Raw genomic sequence first — 15,234 nt, 5'->3', positions numbered from 1 at the left:
TTGGAGCAAAAATTAATATAAAACCTGGTCTTATTTTCGGGGAAACACGGCGTTAGATTTTATTGTCAGTCTTTTTCACTGTCATCCTATCCAAGTGACTTTTCTGACCACTCATTTGAAAAGAGGAAACCTTAGGTCCTGAGCGTGCTTGATGACAGTGTTTCCGATGCTTTTGTGAGAATGTGAGCGTTAGCAAGGCCATAGAACCTTGCCTTCAGGAAAAAGAGTAAGACCCTGAGAACCCAACTGCTCTTAGGGCTTTCTGCCAATGAAATTTTATAACAACATTTAGGACCCTGTTCTCTGGCTTTGCTTAATCTTCTTTAAAAGGGGAACTAGAGCATTCACTTCTCAGTTGGCTCTGTCTTTGTGAAGAAAGACAATTGACACATCTAAGGATCATTGCTTTCTTATTTTAAAATTAAATAGGAGTGAATTGGATTTTTGCCAATTAAAAGAGATCTTATGTTGTCTGCAAATTACTCTTAAGGAAAGCCAAGAGGACCCAACACTATAAATGTAGAACTACTTCTAAGAGCCACAGAAGTAGTGTTGCTGATGGGACCAAGGCATACATGTAGCTAAGTATAATATATAGGCTATTCCTAATGTCACAAATGTGCTCCCCGAAGCTTTACATTCTTATATTTTAACAGTAGAGACTATAGATTGCTCAGGAAGCTGGTAAGGGTCTTTCACATGTATACATATGCATGCACACAAATGCATACATCTCTATGTATTCAGCTTCCTTTTTTTATTTTTCCTCCTTCCCACCCAATCACTGCTCACTCATTCTTCCTGTATGAAACAATGCAAACTTTTAAAAAGTAAAAGTTGAAAGGTTTGCACACTTATCAGGAGTGGAAAATGAAAGTGAAGTTGGAAGATGAGATCTCTGTAGACAGTCGTGGCATCTTTCATGAGGTTTCTTCCTATGGCAGCTCTGCTTTGTATGGCGTGATGTTCTACGATGATAATGCTTCCCATTCAGGTTTTGCTCATAGATTCTAAGCCCTTTGACAAACACCTCATGCTTGGAGATTAAAGATGGTGGATACTGTTAAACCAACCCCACCTGGTGCCTACACCTGGGCTGCCAGCCTTGGCCCTTTAGGATAAATGGGCGTTGGGAATCAGACCCAATATATCACTTCCAGGCTTCCCCACTCTCCAAGCCCACATCCCGAATATGTCCAAGACAAACTAGTGCTGGTTTAGCAATATTTATCAATTTTAAATTGGGATGTTTGAGGTACAGGTTTGGTTAAGCCCTACTTAGGCAATTATAAAAGAAAAATGCACACCCTCTGGTCCACGCGTCCTATGTGTGCTTCAGGCAGCACTTCTACCTCAAGGACCTACAAATAATAAAAGATATTCTGTCCACTGGTGATTTTTTTAGACCATGAAGATGAGTTGACTGAATCAGTTTGTATGTACTGCAAAGGTAGGTTTTAACAGTAACAGGCATGAAATGACTGTCTGGGATAGTTCTTAAAGACAAAAATAATCCCATATTCAAGCAGAATTGTTACTGAACTCAGGTTCAGTGCCGCTTGCTGCCCGAAGAGTCCAAAATACTAGCGTGGCAACGGTTGGTGAGGAGAAAAACCATCTGTTATTCTAGATGCTGGCAGTTAGGGAAGATGGCAGACACATATTTTAAAAAACAAAACAAAACTGGAAAAACACACAAAAAAAACTACCTTCTCCGAGCCAGAATAATTAAGGGGTTTTATAGGTAGGTAAATTGGAAAGGACAAAAAGAAGCAGGCAACAGGGCTGATGGAGAAGTCATCCCCTGGCGTCTTCAGTCTTCCCACGCCTTAGGTCTGTCATGACAAACTGTTAGGGCGTTGAGATCATGAGTCCAGATACCTGGATGCCTGAAGATTAAAGAAGCCGCTTTTTTCAGGTTAGGATCTTAATTAGTAAGGTATGGGTGGCCTTGAGAAAGGAAACAAATGGAGTTAGTTAATCAGTGAGGGGAGAGATGTAGTTACTTAGTGAGGGGAGAAACATAGTTAATCAGTAAGGGGAGAAATAAAGAGAAAACAGCTGAATATTAGGATAAATCAAACTGTAAACTGGCTAACTTTAATTACTTGATCTACCAAGTTTCACTCTTACAGAATAATCGGAAATTTGTGGCAGCCATTAGAGTTATCATCTTAAAAAAATAAAGAAAAAAGAGACAGTGTGATGCTTTCCAGTGCACTAAAAACAAAACTGGGAGTTAGAAACTGAAGTCCTTACTGTTGTGTCATTGGAATTAACCCCTGGTCATTTGCAAAAGATGAAAAGAATTCACAGACTCAGCCTGAAATGAGGAGAGCAAGGAAGTCAGTTTATTCAAGAAGAAAGAATCTGGCCTAGACGTTCCTGGGGCAGAGGACTGCACTTAAACTTAGGTTAGCTTTTTCTTATATAGGAAAGTGTAGGTAAATTTCCTTATGGCAGGAGGTGTGATGTATAGACTGAGGTCATTTGATATATGTTGGTTATATAACTAGTTTCTTTCTGTGCATGCTCTTACCCAGAATGCATACAGAAAAACCCATCGTGGGGGTGGGGGCGGAGCCCAAGCCTTAATGTTCATTCCATTCTAATTGCATTATAATTAGGCTAGAGATCAACTAACAGGCAGATTTTGCCAGTTTGCGAATGTGAAGAACCAGTTAAAACCAGTTAGGTCTCATCTCCTATTTTTATGAGGGTTTAGACATCTTAGGTTTATTTCTAGGGGATGAGCTCGGGCAGTTCCTGGGGAGGGGATGCAGGCCTGGGCAGGCCCCCTTCAGGTTCACCTTTATTAGCCCTTTTCTGACTCATCACTAACATCATTGACAACATGTTTTTTTACGCATGCTCCTGTCACCATGTCACATTTCCTAAAATACAAAGAAGTCACCAGTTTTTCTCAAAAGGATGCCTCTGTGACTACTTTAGTGAGGATTGATTACACATCAGCTACATCAGTCGTGTGTGCTGTCCCTATACAGAGGTTTTCCAAACACTTGTAACAATTGTAAACAATAATAATAAAACTTTATGAATATATTCCAGAAGTTTGTTATCTTAGAATGTCTGGGATTTTAGGTTGATTTGGAAGAATGTTTTAGATAAAATTATTAAGTCCTTAGGAATGTCTTATGTTTATAAACATGCATACAGATTTTTGTTCATATAATTGGACAAAACTAGATCTTCTTTATTTGAATTTTGAATTAAAATGACATTTGAAATTTTTTCTTTGTTAAAAAAAAAAGCCACATCCTTACATGAAACTGCCATCTTTCTCTGGTTGTAGGTTAGAAATACTTTACGTTGCTCTTGTTTACCAGCATCATCTCTCTCTCTCCCCCCCCCCCCCCCATCTAGAGAGCTTAGGTGGTTCAGCTGTGGAGTTATCACACTGGTTTGAAACCTCACTCTGCTACTTTCCTGTGGGACTATGTAAATAGTCACCTAACTTGTCTGTATTCAGTTTACTTTTCCGAAATATTATCCTTCTGACTCGATCTACAGTCAAATTTTATTTTTGAAATTCTGAATGTCTTTCATGGGAAAATTATTCCCGTTTTTCTGATTTTTTAAATAATGTTAATTTTAGTTGCTTCATCATGTGTTTATGAAGATGAATTTAATTAGTATCTGAAATGCACTTAGTACAGTGTTTTGTAATAAGTGCTATGTAAGTGCCTTGCTTTGTTATGGTTATTTTCTCTTATTTGTACAAGATTATCTTGTGTCAATGGATGTGTAGTTAGAATGAAACTTTTCTTTTTTTTCCAGGGCATTTTGATTTGTTTCTTTAATGCCTCTCTCTCTCTTTTTTGAGACACTGCTGTCTGTGAGAAACAGGTACATTGATACAACATACAGTCTGTCCAGGAAGGGATGTACTTAAATTGTTTGAAGTAAGAGTAGGAATTTATATCATCTTAAAAGTGTTTTAGAGTTTAGCTCAATCTCTCTCATTCAACACACCGTTACCACACACCGCCCATGGGCGCTGGGAACACAAAAGAGTTTTACTCTCAGAATCTGGTGAGATTGAATGATTCTAATAGTTAAATCAGGGCATGCAATGTGGTCAATTAAATTACTGCCCCCCGCCTCCCCCAAAGAAGAAAAGCTTTGTTCTAAATAGAAAATTGTTTCTATGAGACGATATTGGTAGATTCTATGGGTAAATTGTTAGTTAGGAAAACCATTGGCTTTAAGTCATAAAATTATTTCTTTAGTTTTTTGTTCTTTTTTTTAATTCAATAATATTTTCTGAGTGCTTACATTATACCAAATATTTTATCAGAAATTAGAGACATAAAAGTGAGCAAAGCAGACAAGATTCTGCTCTTAAAAGGCTTATATGCCAGGAGGATGAGAGAGACAATAAGAATGTAACAACTTAGTTACAGGTCTTGGAATTGTAAGTTAAATAAACAGGAAGATGCGATGGAGAGTAGATGAAATGCTGGTGGGGACTTTCTTAAATAGGATAGTGTCTTGAAGAAAGCCCATTTTAAGCTGAAACTTAAAGAATAAGAATGAATCAGTCACTTGAAAATCTGCAGGAAAGACATTTTGGGCAGTGGATCCAGTGAGAGAAACCGACCTTGAATGTGAGAGCATAGATTCTGCAATGCAAGCAGATGTCAGACCCACCCAGTGGGCTCATCATGCAGGTTCCTGAGCCCCGCTCCCAGTCCGTAGGTCTGCATTTCTTAACAGATTCCGATGCACGTGCTGCTGATTTGGGGTCCACAGGTGAACGCTGCTGTTAGAGAGGAATTAAAAGGAGGGAGGGATGGGGCATTGTAAGCTTGGGCGAGTAGAAGGAATGCAGCTGGAGAGGAAGCAGAAGCCATAGGATCTCACCCTGGAAAGGAAGTACAAGTTTATTCTCCATCAATGAGAAGGCATTGTAGGTTCCCCGGCCCTCGCTGAAGCCATTCTTGTTCTTAGATGCTTACAATATAGTCAGTGCTTGGGGATTATCTGATTCTGCATGGTACTCTCCCCTTAACGTATGTGAAACACGTTCCATGGCATTTGGAAATAACGTACAATTCCCAGTACATTTGAGTCCTGACCAGCCTTCAACAAATGGAACGGATTACTCACTTTGCAGAGCACAGACATCTCCCACACTCAGGTTTTGGAAGTCTGAGACAGGCGAGTCAGGCAGCGGCAATCAGATCAGATCAGCATTTACTGAAACACTTTCTCTGCATCTGGTACTGCATTTAGCGCAGCAAGGACACAACCAAAGCATATTACTCAATTTCTAACAGCGAGCAGCCTTTGATCTTTTGGGGGATAAATAGCAAAAACAAAACAAATGAAAAAACCAAAAACTTGAAACAATTTGAGGATTATATAAGCCAAGAACATCACAATGTGTAATAAAGTGTTAAATCGAATATTATCAGATACAAAAATTAATGATGCCGATAATAAGTGCCGTGGCCACTGAGAAGAGGGAGAATTGTTTGAAGTTATTGGGGAATGCTTTATATGGGCGAGACATTAGAGCTAGTCCTTGGAAAATGTTTAAAATTTGGTTAGAGGAGAGGGAAAAGCCTCTGTCTTCAGATTCAGTCAACATGCAAACAATTACTGTTTCCCCAAAGTTGGTCCTGATGCCTTTCAAGGGGAAGCCTTCCATGTGTTTCTGATTCTGAGAACAATTGAATTACTAGCCCAGTGTCTGGTGAGAGCTGTTTGGTCAGGGAGCCCCAAGGACTTCTCAGAAGCTTTTATCCTTTGAAAGAAGCTGTCCTGATTTCCAGTTGTTAATGCTCAACTGTAGGACCCACTGAGACCTTGACCATGTACCTCCTTTCATCTCCACGTGGGGGAACCACATGGCATAGAGGGGCTACAGAAACCCAGCAGTGCGGCTCCCCCAGTGTTACTGTCTTGAACTTTCTTCTGTCACATCCTAATAGCTTTGCACTAGGAGTGATGGACTGTGCTCATTTCACCCTTCATGAATAAATACAAAATGTCTTGCCACCCAGATGATGAACCCTTTGTAGTCACACATGTGTTTTGAGCATGCATCCTTAGGACCCTCCATACTTGCATTTCAATATCCTGTGCCTGTGTGAGGCTTAGCTTGGCATTTGTGAAATTTACACTTATTGCAATGGACAGATGTTTACTCTGTCAAGTGTTTTTTTTTTTTTTTTAATTGTTTTTTTGTTTTTGCATCAGATACTGATTAATACATTGGATGAGTCAAAGGGCTTATGTCCATTGCTGAGGCTCTCTGGGAAATTCATGGAGTTATCCTGAATATTAAAATATTCCCTGTTAGCACAGACAATTCCAAAGGTGTAGGTTCATCTTTAATCCCCCAGGTAAGGGAGAAGATAGAAGTGAAAAAAAGAGAATGGTTAAAGAGAGGTCCTGGCTGACCTAAAAAGAGATTTTAAGGGCAATCTGTAGGACAGAGATTGCCAAACTTTTTAACTTATTCATATCCACAGAAGATTTTGAGAATGCCCTCCAAATAGGTGTACTTGTTTTGTATATTACATACATGTCCCATTAAAGTTATGTTACCTGCCTATGAAAGACACACAGAAATAGGCAAAACAAAGAATGACATTTTTAAAAAGAATGTAATTTCTGATATTTTCTTTCTATACTTCAAATAATTCTCTGTGGCATCTCCTAGTGCGCGCACACTCTGTTTGGTTCCACCTGTATAAACCTATAACTCAGTGTGATGCACTGCTCTGGTTCTCAAATGTTAGGCTGCATCACCCTTTCCTGGAAGCTTGTGAACACAGATTTCTGTCTCCCTCCCCCTATGTCTCTTATTCGGTAGGTTTGAGGTGGGGCCCAAGAATTTGCATATCTAACGACTTCCCAGGTGATGCTGGTCTGAGAACCACTGATATAGTTGAGAACTTGGGTCTCGGAATTTGTCTACCAAAGTTGGACTTCAGGATTCCTAGTTACCAAATGTGTGACATGGGTAAATTATTTTACCTATCCAAGCTCAGATTTTTAATCTGTGAAATGGCAGTGATAAGTACTAACCTCTTAGAGTGACTGGAGAGCTTAAGACAAAATGCTTAGCACCCAGTGCCTTCCGTGTTTCCCTGAAAATAAGACCTGGCCGGACAATCAGCTCTATTGCGTCTTTTGGAGCAAAAATTAGTATAAGACCTGGTATGGCATATTATATTATATTATATTTAAGTATTATGTCATACCTGGCCTTGCAGTAAAATAAGACCAGGTCTTATATTAATTTTTGCTCCAAAAGATGCATTAGAGCTGATTGTCCGGCTAGGTCTTATTTTCGGGGAAATACCTATTACCTGCAGTCTCCCCTTCCTCCTCCTTATTATCATCAAACATCTCTTTTAAGGTAACAAAGTAGACTTTAGGGACATTTGTGCCTTAATTCATAAGAGTCATGGGAATGTGTTCTTCTGCTTTGGCATTCTACGTTTAGAAAGGCCGTGCTCCAAATGAGATCTCTTTCTAGTTGAATGGTCGAGATGAGGATCTTTTGCAAAGTCTGCCTAAAAGAGAACAGTGTGTTCAGCCCTCTCCCTTCTGTGTGACTGTTGATAGTTTGTGGCCAAGTGTGTATTTCTGTCGTCTTTTGTATATACTGAATTCTTGTTGCATGATATAGAGTTGACATTTTTGGTGGTTGTGTCTTTGAATGTTTTGGGGCATGAGACTAGTACATTCAAGCGCTTGCTTTGAATCTGATTAATTTTTAACACTTCTCTCTCTACTTTTTCTCTTCTTCCCCTGTCGTTATGCATTGCTAGGACCAAGTACCACCTGCCAGGAAGATTCCTGTGCCAACCAGGGGGTCTGCATGCAGCAGTGGGAAGGCTTCACCTGTGACTGTTCCATGACCTCGTATTCTGGGAACCAGTGCAATGATCGTGAGTACAACCTTTTCATACTTGGAGTTTTTCAGAGTTCACGGGTTTGGGGAAACCTTAAGGGACATTATGAAAAAAGGATGGCTCTTCTGAAAAATTAATAAGCAATTTTCTCCTCCAGAAACTTGGAATGTAAAGCACTAGTGCTCTTATGCGAAGAGCAAAGAGACATTTCTTGCCAAACAATACTAGATGTTTTCCCATTTGCTTATTCCCAATGGTTTTTTGTTGTTGTTGTTGTTGCTGTCTTTTTTTTTTTTTTTTTTTTTTTTAATTTCTTGTATGTTAGATTACCTGTGACTGAAAAAACAAAACAAAATAATTCGGGCAATATTTTTGTTCTAAGGAATTCAGTCCTTAATTAATTAAATTATCTGGGTAACAGTTTTGAGACACCTATTTGTATTGCCTAGAGTTTAGAGGATATATAAGGAATGTAGCTATTTTCTCAAAAATTCTGAATTTAGTGATCTTCTTAGACCTTTCAAATGATGGAGATGTTCAGAGCTCATATTTTCCAATCAGAAATCTTTAAAACATTCTCCTGGGTCTTTCAAATGTAAGGCAGAGATTCCCTCTGGCTAAGTTTATATGTATTCTATTTATATATCTATTTTGTGAGTATGTTTATCTGTATACATCTGTGCATTTGGTTCATATTGGAAGAGAGCCAATTGTTACCTTTGTCTACTGCTGATGCTTAAGGCATATCAGCTGATTTAATTCTAGAAGACTGATTTCATGAAGGTGATTCTAACACTGATGGTTGACATATTTTAATTCTGTGGGAGTCTGTAACCTGTGTCTCCACTTCCTTCTTATGGCATTTTTCTATCATGGCCACTTTTAAAGATGAATAAACACTTGAAATTTCTGAATACTTACAGCAAAGAGATTTGTTTTAAAAAAAGGCTCTGACTTAGTGGGTCCTGCTGACCTTCTGATTTTCTGAATGCAGCCTTTATGGTAGGACTTTGCTTTATAATCTGAACTCAGTCAATTGGACTCTTGGTTTCATGAAAATGATTCATGATGTTATCTGTGCAAACCGTTAAGCCATGCTATGTAGTTTGCCAGTGTGAGACCAGGTTCCAATTACAGTGCCATCTCTATTATGTCTATTTGGTTTTCCTTGATTTCGTATTGCTCACCCTTTTTATTTTATGTGTGTATAGTTGTCTCTTGTTCTGTTTTTCATTTTTTCTTATAGCTTTTTGTCTTCATATTGTCTGTTGCTAAAATACACTAGATACACTAAGGAGAAACAAGTGGAGTATCTGGCCATGTAGAGAGAAAATTCTTTAACAGTCATTGATCTAAGTGTAAGCATATGCTTCTATACTGTAACTCAAAGGACAGACTCGGCAGAAGGTTTTGGCATCACATTGCTCTTTCCAAGTATTTGGTATTGTTGAAATTCCTATTTCATATTTATGATTTGAAAATGCTCTTCCCCTTTGAGACAGGCAGTTATGGACCCATCCAGAGTACCTTGGGAATTGTGCTATATGCTCTTTCTTTTCCCTTTAATTTGTCTGCAGAAAACTCAATAGGAAGGCTTTTTTCCCCCCTAAATGGTAGCATAATGCTTTTCTGTCCTCACAAGTTTATTTCATATCACACACACTTCCGGTAGAAAATGGACTGCACACAGAACACGCAGAAAGGTAAGTTACGCTAACAACGGTGAAAATGCACAGTCGGCAGAAGGTATGTATGTATTTTTCTCTCATTGACAAGTTCCTTTCTGCCACCCAGGCAAGACATTGGTTTTTTGCCAAAAATCAACCAGGATTCTTTCCAGCATTCTATGATTGTTTCTGATTTTGTTAAGAGGAAGTTGTGTCTTAGTCCACAATGAGTACTATCATGTTATCTGACTTGAACAATTGGTCGATATGTAATGAAGTACTAGAATGAGGGTTGGGAAAGGTCAGCTTTCTTTTGTGACAATAGCTTCTCATCCTTCAGAAATGTTTCTAAGATAATCCAGGCATAGGATAACATATTTTGGATTTTATTCTATAAATAATGTAGTTGAATTTTTGATTGTAGAAGACCTCTGAGCCCACGTCTCTAAAAGAATCTGCTTGTTTATTTAGACCTTTTTTGGAGAGTGGACCAGGGCTTCTGTAATTAGATGAGTGTATGGAAATTGGAGCAAGTCCATTTTAATTGCAGAATGTGAGGAATGTATAGAATTCAGATGTACAGGATTATAAGGTGTAACTTTGGATGTAAACTTTTTGCTTACAACAATAAGCATTTACTGCTGCTCATGAGGCTGTGGGTAAACTTACAATGAAACCCAACTGACAATACCAAAATGGTAGGTCCATTTTTACAATGGATGTCACTTTAATAATTGACACTTAAAGTATGTAGGGGAATTTCTCCTGTGGAGCTACCATCAGAGTCAGTTTTTTCCACCTAGAAACTCAGCCCTACGACTTTACGTCATAGATCATTATGTTCTGTATCAACTTTGACCCTTAGAGTTGTAATTTGCTGCTTCAAACATCTTCAAAATGAAGTGACCTATCTGATATTCCATGTTATCTGATATTCTATGGCTCTCTATGTTAGCAAGTTCTTGGTAGCTTAGTTTGCGTCAGGAGTTAAGCCTTAGCCCTCAGTGTCAGCAGCAGAGTTAAACAAGGCTCATGATTATCGTTGGCAAAAGCAGTGGGGAAAAATTCAGAAAAGGAAAAATGATAAAATGGGAGAAGGAGAAGGATGAGGAATTGAGAGAAAAGCAGAGTTTAAGTCTCCTCTGAAAACACAGAGGCCATTAGTAATTGCTTAGGTATAACATTCATGCCACAGGTGGCATGGCTTTGACCTAGATAACGAAAATTGGGCATAACATTATAAGTGGAATGCCGTGAAGGAAATCTGGCCTTTACCCAATTCTTGGGAATAAGATATTCTGTGGAATGTTGTATATCTAAAATAATTTGTGTCTTGAAATGCTGTCATAAAACCATATGAATTGATTAGAGAGTCAATCTAATAGCAAAAGGCATTCTTATTTATTTTGGGGGGAGGGTAGGTTTGGATCTCTCATTTTCTATGAGGTCTTTCTCAGGACAGCAAATTGATCCTCAATTATTAGAAATGAAAACATCTCAATTTATTATTGTATACCCAAGAATAGAAAATCGTTCAATAGGGAAATAGCTAGGCTATGATATTTTCCAAAATAAAGTGCTCAGTTCATCATGTGTGAGAAAGTTAATTATATCTGGGAATGACTTGCAAGTTTCTAAGGAAATGTTAACATTTTAGAATTTTTCCCTTCTTCTAGCATTGGTTCTGTCACTTAGGTCCTTTGTTTCTTCTCCCAAATTTGGCATTTGCTTGACAAATTTGAATTACTGTCACATAGATGTGGTCTCCAGAGTAGAGTTTACATTTAAGATCTGTATCTCTCTTAGTATGAGTAAACCAAACCTGGATGGTTTTAATGACATTTTACATTCTCTGTGAAAGCCTGGTGGGTTGGTGGAGGCCATGGGGCAAGTTCCAGGTTCATTCTTAAAAAGATAGCTGCAAAGCTTATATAGGGGTTGTGAGGGTTTAACATGTAGTCTCGTTGGTTGATTATCTTGTATAAATGTGATTCCCTTGTATTGGATAGAAACAAAAATCTTCTGATTGGAGACTAAAGTATAATTGATTTATTAATTGTCTTATATAGTTTGATGACATGCTTTCCACCATTTCATATTATGGTAAAATCATAGGGAATTTCCTTTAGGTGACTTTTAGGGCCATTTGCAATGGACAAAGTCATTCCAGAAGCAATCTTGAGTTTATGTAGGATCTAATAAGATCTATGGAAGGACACACAAATAATATTCTCCAAAGAAAATCTTTGTTTCTTCTGAAAAATTCAAAATGGGGCTGACTTCTGAGAGGGTGCATCGTATTGGAACACCAACTTAATGTCAGGGATGCATGTTAAAACAACAAAAGAATGGAACCTTACAAGGTTTCTTATAGGAATGTTCTTTTTGGATAATGGGTTCTTATTAGTATTTTAAACCAGGTCTGAGATCTGGGCAGTTTCAATACGTTGTAGCCATAATATCATCAAGCGAATTCAGAATCTCTTTCCCCGAATGCCACCCGCATTGGCAGACTATTGTTGAGTTCCTCTCTCCTTTACAACACAGCAAAATGTTAACCAAAATCCAACTCACGCATGCATACCCATACACATGCAAAAAAGTTGTCATTTGTGGGGACTTACTGAAAACAGCAGTTTGAAACACCTCACATCTGTCTTCACCATGGTTCCCTTTGAGCATATTCGTGACTACTCTTTGAAGTTGAGTATAATTTTCGGATCTTGTTATTGCTTCGGTGCCCTGGAGAAGCAACCATGGAACAGTCTGTGTGTGGCCCATAAGAACACACATCACATTTCTGGATTTAGAAATTGGGTGTTTATAATGGTTTTGTGGAGTGAAGAGAAGGGAATAGATGTGGGTCCTCGGCCCACCCTCAGCAGTCAGCTACCTGTGCTACATTGCTAGTCATATATCGTGGGCTACTTGTTAAAGAAATTGCTAGGTTCACACTGGCATGTAATAATAGATGTTCTTTGCTTGCAACAAATCAATGGCAAGCAGCTGTGGATCGTGCAGACAGTGGAGTGTGAAGCGCCTTTTCAGACAGTTTTCTGCGGGAGTGGCTGTTAAGCGGCACTGTTGGCTATTGATTGGCCTTTTGCTTTTTATTTATTGTGTGGGTTTCTTTATTTTTTTTAATGTAGGTTGCTGTATTGATTAAACCTGTTAAAAACACATTTCCCATTCAGGCTTCAGCAAAGATAAGCAATGCATGCATTACTTAGTGTACAAACAAGGGGACAGACGTGCATGTTCATTCTGTCTCTTGGGTTCGGATAGCTACACCGGCATTATGTCATGAGGCTATGTTGTTACTTGTATAGCAATCATCTCCAAGGATATCAGACTGTAATATGTCTATGTTTTTGATGATGTGGTTATTTCCTACTTCTGTTTTCAGGCTCTGTCTATCCCACAAATAAGCCATTTTTGAGAAGTTCATTATTCAGATAGTAGTTTGCTACTTAGAACACACTTTGTCATTCCTTCCGTCATTCATTCACTCCCCAGACATTTTGTATTTTCAGATAGGATGATGAATAGGATACAGTTCTGTTCTTGAAGATATTACAACCTAATGAGGGAAGACACATATGAAAGTACTTCAATAGAATTATTAACAGTGTAGAGTAAGGAGTCATAGAGTGGAATGACGTCAATTGTCTCTGGGGTTGAGACTCATCAAGAAGGGCTTCTGCTATTAGGAAAGTTTTCGTTGACAAATGAGTCTTGAAAATATGTGCTTCCTAAGCAAATATAGTACCAAAGAGGGTTGGCAAGGAAAGATAGCATTCCAGTGAGTGGAGAAAAATAACTAAAGCCATTGTTAATGGTCTGGCTGTTTCCTTCCAGTGTTTAAACGTTTGTATGTGTAAGGTCACACTCTGTTTAAAGTTTGTGCTCTGCTTTATTTTGTTTAACATTGTGTGATGTGCATTTTTCAAAGGAAGAAAAATACATCAGATTTCCTGATCTCCTTCAGTAGAATCTATGTTTTCTACTAAAGAATCCCCCACATTGAATCTATTGCTGGGTCCTGAATGTGGACCTAATAGGGCTCAAATCTTGATTTATTTCATTGAGACACTGGTGGGCATTTATCTTGGAAACTTATTTATAATGATCCAAATTTTTAAAAAGTTGATTTGTAATGCGTATGGTATTAAATTATAAAAGCTATCATAGCATAGGCATTAATTGGCTTTAGAATCAAACTGCTTTCCATGCCAATCCTAACTCTAACACTGTGAAACTGAATTAGCCATGTAGCCTTTTGAAGCTTTGGTGTGGCATGACGACTGTCATAGGTACTTTATAAAAAGGAATAGTGATAGTTTGTATTATAACTAATAATATTTGACACTTGTCAAGTCCTTATTATGTTGCTGACACTCCACTAGGACCTTTATAAAAGACGTCCTCCCTTTAATCTTCCTAAAGTCTCTAAGAAATGCTATACTACTGATGTCCTAATTTTAACAATGGGAAGACTAACGTCACACAGTTAGAACAAAGCTGGGTAAGGACTTGAACCCAGGTCTGTCTGATATGGAAGTTCACATTCTTATTAGATTAGCTACTAACACTATTAGAAATAATAACAGTTCAAAATTTGCATTAAATACTAAGCTAGAGTGCTTAAAATTCCAAGTAGACAAGTCTTCTCAGACAACCAAATTATTTAAGTTGGTAAAGGGAAGCTCAGTGTTCTTGGTTATTAATTTTATCATATTCTGGCATTCTGAACACATGTTTTTGTCTTAATATTCTGATGAGGTCATTTAGCTTGAATATATTTAAATATTCTAGAATGAGAAAAAGAGTATCCCCTCCCATATCCTCAAATATTCCAAATATTTATATTTTCATCCTCTATTGGCCCAAATCTTCTGGCTTCCATTTTTAACTTTATTGCAATTCCAATATACATCATAAACATACTGGATGAAACCATTGACGTGGAGTGGATGGCTTGTGTTGAAATCTTGACTCTGTTAATAGCTGTGTTACCTTGGATAAATTAATCCATTCCTCTGTGTCTCTAAAATGTGGATATTTATAGGTTCTGTCTCATAAGAATGTTATAAATTAAGTTCATAATTGTGAAGATGGCACATAATAGCTCCTACAGAACTATTGGCTACTCTTTGGTACAATTTTCAAAAAATTAAAAACATGATTCATACAAATATAATTTTCATAAAGTCAAAAACATAACTCTCATATAAATATAGAATGTATGTGTGCTAAATTTGTTTAACCCCTTAACAAGGGAAACAGCAAGATGCTGGAAGTGTAAGCAGATATTTATAGGCATTGAAAAGAATGTTAAAATACAAATTTAGATTAAATAGAACACTGGTGAATATCTCACAGAGCAAAAGGCTCTTAGTGTTTACTGTTACCGTTAGCAGTGAATGTTCCATCTTTATGGAACAAAAATATTCAGGTTAATGAGTCATTTCACAATCTGAGCTTCAATTAATAGTAAATATCAATGTCAAACACAGGTATATGTCCCATAGGATTAAATATTTCTTGGGTACACATGTTAAGATGAGTCCTTGTATGACATTGAAAGGACACATGGCTCTCTCCTAGCCTTTTTTCCAAGATTTGGATAATTTTTATTAACAATATTATAACCTATTCAACTTCAAATCCGTTTT

General features: G+C 37.7%; 1 protein-coding gene across 38 annotated transcripts in view; it reads left to right on the top strand.

Annotated features, from left to right (window-relative positions):
- NRXN3 (neurexin 3) overlaps positions 1-15,234 on the top strand; it is a 1,514,302-nt gene that overhangs the window by 736,026 nt on the left and 763,042 nt on the right. For all 38 annotated transcript variants that reach the window (XR_012494580.1, XR_012494579.1, XR_012494578.1 and 35 more), the window contains one exon: positions 7,809-7,928. Coding sequence is in view for 35 of the 38 variants with exons in the window: in XM_074327136.1 (XP_074183237.1) it covers positions 7,809-7,928 (120 nt within the window). In the remaining 3 variants the exon portion in view is untranslated. The remainder of the gene's footprint in view (positions 1-7,808; positions 7,929-15,234) is intronic.

Source organism: Rhinolophus sinicus, linkage group LG03, assembly GCF_036562045.2.
Source record: "Rhinolophus sinicus isolate RSC01 linkage group LG03, ASM3656204v1, whole genome shotgun sequence".
Lineage (NCBI taxonomy): Eukaryota > Metazoa > Chordata > Mammalia > Chiroptera > Rhinolophidae > Rhinolophus > Rhinolophus sinicus.
The sequence above is the reverse complement of the archived record's forward strand: the minus strand, read 5'-3'. Positions and strand labels throughout refer to the sequence as shown.